General features: G+C 48.1%; 1 protein-coding gene across 1 annotated transcript; it reads left to right on the forward strand.

Moving 5' to 3' along the window:
- Window positions 1-3,888: 3,888 nt before the first annotated feature.
- On the forward strand, window positions 3,889-5,820 carry LOC120634749. Its single transcript, XM_039905524.1, has 2 exons — window positions 3,889-4,617; window positions 4,717-5,820. Exons 1-2 carry the CDS (start codon window positions 3,889-3,891, stop codon window positions 5,818-5,820), a joined length of 1,833 nt encoding a protein of 610 aa, XP_039761458.1.
- Window positions 5,821-6,226: the final 406 nt, after the last annotated feature.

Consider the following 6,226-nt stretch of genomic DNA (forward strand, 5'->3'; position numbering starts at 1 on the left):
GCAAAAACATCAAAAAACAACACACCCGGCTAAGTTTGTTGTGGGCTTCTTCTTCTTCTTAGATCAGGACGCGTTTGGAACCCTCGTAGCTTGAGTTTTAAGTTTACGAATATGGTTATCGCCATCTCTACCGTGTAATACTCATGTAATGTACGCATCAAAAGTGCCACCTATGGGCCTATTTGAATAAAGATATTTTTGACTTTGACTTTGACTAAGGCCGTGGGTTCGATGAACCCACAACTGAAAAATATTTGTGTCATGTACATGAAGGTTTTTCAGTGTCTGGAAGTTTATATGTATATTATAAGTATTTATGTATCCTATTCATAAAAATATTCATCAGTCATCTTAGTACCCATAACACAAGCTACGCTCACTTTGGGGCTAGATGCCGATGTTTGTATTGTCCTAGTATATTTATTATTATTTATTATAATAATAAATAATTAATAATAATAATATTATAATAATAATAAATAATTGATAAATAAATATACTACGACAATACAAACATCGGCATGTAGCCCCAAAGTAAGCGTAGCTTGTGGTATGGGTATTATGATAGTACTTCTTCAAACGAGGTCTGTCACAAAAAGGTTTACCACTACTAAAAGTCCATTTTCATACTTCCAAGCATACATATGCGTAGGTACATATCACTAATTACAGGGCTTAGTTATAAAACAGAAGGGCGGCAAAAAGTCAAAAATGAAAGGTTTCGGCTGTCCGGTTGTTATGTTTGAATTATTCAACGAAATTGGAGCTCTAGTCGACATTATAGGAGCAACAAAACCGACATTTGCGTGTACCCAGTGGCGTGCACTTCATACACGCACAAAAGCACTGCCTACCTTAAAATTTATATATACTTCGTATAGGAGGAGGATGTTTGCAATTTATGCAATCTTCCTGTTGTATGCATACCCTGGCAAGAACTACCTATACCTACTTTCCAGAGACCAGTGGCGTACACTAGGTTTCTTATCAGGGTATGCATACAGCAGTAAATTGCATAAAACGGCAATAAATCTCCTCCTATACGAGTTATATATAAATTTTAGGGTATGCAGTGCTTTCGTGCATGTATGAAGTGCACGCCACTGCCAGAGACGTGAGGTCAACTTCACTTTCTGGGGGCCGAGTTCGAAGCACAGCTCGCATCTCTAAGTTATGTGCGTTTTAAGTAATTAAAATATCACTTGCTTCAACGGTGAAGGAAAACATCGTGAGGAAACCTGCATGCCTGAGAATTATATATAATGTTCTTAAAGGTGTGTGGAGTCCACCAATCCGCAGTGGGCCAGCGTGGTGGACTACGGCCTTAGCCCCTTCTCATTGTAGGAGGAGACCCGTGCTCTGTAGTGGGCCGGTAATCAGTGACGTGCACTAGGTTTCTCACCAGGGTATGCATGTAGCAGGAAAATTGCATAAAACGGCAAAAATTCTCCTCCAATACGAGTTACCATTAATTTTGCGGTAGGCAGTGCTTTTGCGCATGTATGAAGTGCATGCCACTACTGGTACTGGCTGTGATTATGATGATGCCTACTTTACTTTATAATTTCAGAATTTTCTCTGATGTAGTACCGACAAAGGCGTGTCGCTAAGCGATTTAGCGCGGTAGGATGTCGCGTATAAACCGATATGGCTTTAATATAACTGCCATACTCCCTAACAGGTTGGCCCGCTACCATGCATCATCACTTACCACCAGGTGAGATTGCGGTCCCACAACAGGAAAATGTTTCTGTGATGAACATGTACGTTTTCAGTGTCTGGATGTTTATCTGTATTTTATAAGTATTTGTGTATATTATTCTTTAAATTATTCATCAGTCATCTTAGTACCCATAACACAAGCTACGCTTTCTTTGGGGCTAGATGACGATGTGTGTATTGTCGTAGTATATTTATTTATTTATTTATTTATTTATTTATTATCTTAATCCCATGTAAATGAAGCGATAAAGATGTGCGTGATAACCATTCTTTTTTCTCCAGTACCTACAATATGAGTACCTTCAAATCAAGAGTGAATAGGCATTTTCTAGGCAAGCGCGTTTGACCTTAGATTCCACATCACCATAGGGTGTGATGGCAGTCAAGTGCTCGTCTATAGACTTTAAATCTACGTCAAGCAGTGGACGTCCATTAGTGTAACACTATTATATGAAATCGCATACCTAAGCATACACGCAAAACCAACAAATAATACAAACAGCAAAATTAACCGAATCAACAAATTCCGACTACCGCTTTTGTTATCAAATAATATTCCAAATTAAGCCTTTTCAGTGCAGACTAATTAAAACAAAATATTAAACTCTCAATTATCGAGCAGCATCCGTCAATTCATTACTATATGTAGGTATTGGTCGATAATCAGGGTTGCCACCATTTAAAAAAAACAATGACGGACCAAATAGATTTCTAACTGATTTTAAAGTGATCAGGTACAGTTGTTCCCATCTCTCCTCTTTAAGGGGCAGCAGAGTTCTCTAAGCTCCAACTACCTTCTACTGCGGTCACCAACTCAGCGTGTTGATTATGGACAAACCGATTGCGATTCTTCGTAAACTTAGCAAAGACGAAGCGTAGATCATATATGGTATGTAGGATGGAGGCAACCCGCACCGTAGTCGCAAGACGCCATTACCCATTTTTGAGTTACTTACTGTACAACAGACTAAACAAAGACATTAATATCTACCCTTTACTAAGATACTCATGTAAGTTAAGATGTTTAAAGTGGCTTAAATCACTATCTTTATGAAGAGACGGAAAAACTTTTAATTATTTTGAAATAAGTTCAATTGAAAGATTCTCTCATAAACACGTACACACATACACACACACACACACACACAGACACTCTCACACTTACACACAAAATACAAGATTAACATGTTGCATGTATCCCTTTTGATCGTTGTTTTATTTGTATCTTATTTTGTTTTAATTAATATTTTTCAATGTATTTAGATTTTTTGATAAATATCTAGTGAACAGTGGTAAATTTTAAGTTTTGGAGGTGGGCGTGATCACTGTTACGCAGTTTCATAATTTTACAGTGATCATCGTTTCATTTATTAGTGGTTAAGATATGATATTGTTCACAAATAAAAAAAAAAAAAAAAAACAAAAACCTTCTCTTGTGAGAGGCCATTAGTCCAGCAGTGGAATGGTATACGCTTGATTTATGCTTAGCACCTTCGCGACTGGTTGATCAGTTTCAGTTTTCGGATGGACACTTGCCGATAACCACGAGACGGGTTGCTACGGCGTCACCGGGGGAGTGGGGCGAGCGCGAAAGATCACCATGAGCACAGCCCCAGGGTTCGACGAAATCGGGGGGGAAGTGGGAGACGTCGACCAGATGGTGCCTCCTGCGAGGAACGTTGAACGTTAATCAGAGTGTTGGGTTGGGTTGGTTTATGGAGGAACACATAAAATGGTGAAGGCACAACTTTACCACATTTTTGGTTGTTTTCGTTGTTTTTTTTTTCCAAAAGCCCTTCTCAGGGCTAGTAGTAGTAGTAGTGGTTGTTGTTATTTTCGTTGTTGTTATTGTTGTTGTTGTCGGTGTTATTGTTATTTATGGTTGTTATTGCTTGTTTTTGAACGGTCGTGCATCCAAACGGCTCTGGTTCGTTGCCGGTGCCGTGCTGGGTTCCACCCCTTGGGGGGGATCGTTTAAGGGCCCTTTTAAGGGCCACTTGCTAATTGTTGGTTTTTCGTTTTTCGTTGTTTTTCCTTTCTTTGCGTTGTTTTTCTTTGTTATTGTTACCTATTTTTAAGTGTTAACAGAGGTTGTCGGCTGGCACTTTACTGTGCGGTCCCTGATCGTCGGCCCGCCTGGCTTTCCAGACGGGTGGACCATCGGAGATGACGGATGACTTGGGCTCATCCGGATTGGATGGTGCCCCTGGTCCTGAAACGCGCCCGCGTCGCAGGGCGGTCGCAGTGAGGGGAGGAGCTTCTGCCCGTACCCCTATTGTGGCGAGGTACTCGCGCCGTGTGGATTCGGCCTCGCCAAGCTCTCGCAACTCATCGGTCTCAAGGAGTACGACCCCGATTCCTAGGGGGAACTATGGGTTAGGGAGCGCGACGGCTGAGCTTAGGGCGGCAGAGGAGGAGACGAGGGAGAGCGGATTGAGTCGGTTCCTCCGGGACCGCGTGGTGGGGCGGGCGGCCCATACTACGGTCTTAGACCCAGAGGAGGGGATGGCGAGTGAGGAGTCTTGCCGAGAGGACCCCACCAAGCTCGGCACACAGGAGCTGCGGGCTTGGGCGGGAAGGAGCACGGCGTCCATCATACAGTTGGCTACCAAGTCCAGCCATCTGAAAGGGACGTACGTGAAGAAGTTCAAGGAGGCGGCCTCGGAACTCCAGGCCATAGTGGAAGCCCTCACCACGCGGAACGAGGCCGAGGAAACCCGCCGTCTGCAGGCGGATAACAACCGTCTCCGCTCTGAATTGGAGATAATCAGGGCGGAGCAGAAGGCGTATCGGTGGGACTTCACCGAAATGAAGACCGCGATGGCCAAGGAGGCAAGGCGAGGGAGGCCTCGAAGATGGCAGCTGAGGGAGCTTCGGCAAAGAAAGCGGCAACGGGTGCGCCACCTGCTTCGGCCCTGCAGGCGGACGTCCTGGAGGAGTTAAAAGCCTCCATAGTGGCCGCAGTTGGGAGGATGTTGGACGCCCGTTTTGCAGGGATTGAGGAGCGCCTTCTTCCTGAAAGGGTCGTCCGCCCACCGTTGTCCTCAGACAGAAGGGGCCCGGCTCCTCCCCGTACGGCTGGAGCTCCACAGGCAGGTCGGGGCCTCTCGGGCGGCCTCGGAGCGAGCCCGGCCTCGGGGTTGCCCCAAGCGAGCAGCGCCGCAGGAAGAAACCTGGTCGGAGGTGGTGACCCGAAAAAACAGGGCCAAAAAGACTCCAACCAGCAATCTCCCGACGGCAACACTGAAGAACCCTTCCGCGGCGGCCGCTAAGCCCAAGCCAAAGCCCAACCTGGCGCCGCCCAAGACTGCAGCCGTAGTGATTACCCTGGCTCCAGAGGCGGCCAGGAAAGGCGTGACCTACGCTCAGGTCTTGGAGCAGGCGGAGAGAAGAGTAAATCTGGAGGAGCTCGGCATTGGCGCGGGGATGCGGATTCGCCGCTCTGCTACCGGGGCCAGGCTATTGGAGTTACCCAAAGAGCACACCCAGGACCAGGCCGAGGTGCTCGCGGAACGTCTCCGCAAAGCATTGGAGGGAGTGGCGGAGGTCGTCCGCCCTACGAAAACGGTGACACTCCGTGTTACCGGGCTGGACGATTCTGCCACGGCAGTAAAGGTTGCGGAGGCGGTGGCTCGGGCAGGGGGCTGCTCGCTCACCGCGGTTAAGGCAACTCAGGTGCAGACGGGCCCCTTGGGAACTGGCTGGTCCACTGTTTACTGCCCAGTGGACGCGGCCAAAAAGGTTTGTGATGCCGGACGCCTGCTGGTGGGCTGGAGCTCAGCAGGAGTCCAGGCACTGGAGCACCGCCCTCTGCGCTGCTTCAAGTGCATGGGTATGGGACACACGGCGTCTTTGTGCCCCTCCAAAACCGACCGGAGCAAGATGTGCTACCGGTGTGGAGAGGAGGGCCACAGGCACGTAGGATGCGAGAGGCCCCTGCGCTGCGCCGTCTGCGCGGACGCATCTCAGCCGTCAGGGCACATCATGGGGGGGAAGAGCTGCCACCCCCCTCAAGGGAAAGCCCGAGTTGTCCCCTCTCAGAGCGACCGAAGTGGTCCAGCGCAGACCGAAGACACTGATATGCCGTCAAATGAATAGACGGCATATCAGTGTACTCCAGGCGAACTTAAACCACTCTGCGGGGGCTCAGGACCTCCTACTGCAGTCCGCCGCAGAGTGGTCTATCGACATAGTTGTGGCTTGCGAGCCATATAATGTCCCCATCCAGGAACGCTGGGTTGGGGACATGTGTGACTCGGTAGTCGTTGTTTCGGCGGGCGGCCCGGGCCCTCCCCTCTCACCTCTCGAGAAGGGTCCCGGGTTTGTGGTTGCGGGATGGGGACAGTACACCATTGACGGCCTGTACTTTTCCCCTAACCGCACGCTGGCAGAATTTGAGGATTTCCTCGACTCTGTCAGCGAAGCCGTCCGCCGGCACAACGGGGGGCGTACCCTGGTTCTTGGAGACTTTAATGCCAAGAGCCAGGCGTGGGGGATTCCCACC

Source organism: Pararge aegeria, chromosome 25 (genome assembly GCF_905163445.1).
Source record: "Pararge aegeria chromosome 25, ilParAegt1.1, whole genome shotgun sequence".
Classification (NCBI taxonomy): domain Eukaryota; kingdom Metazoa; phylum Arthropoda; class Insecta; order Lepidoptera; family Nymphalidae; genus Pararge; species Pararge aegeria.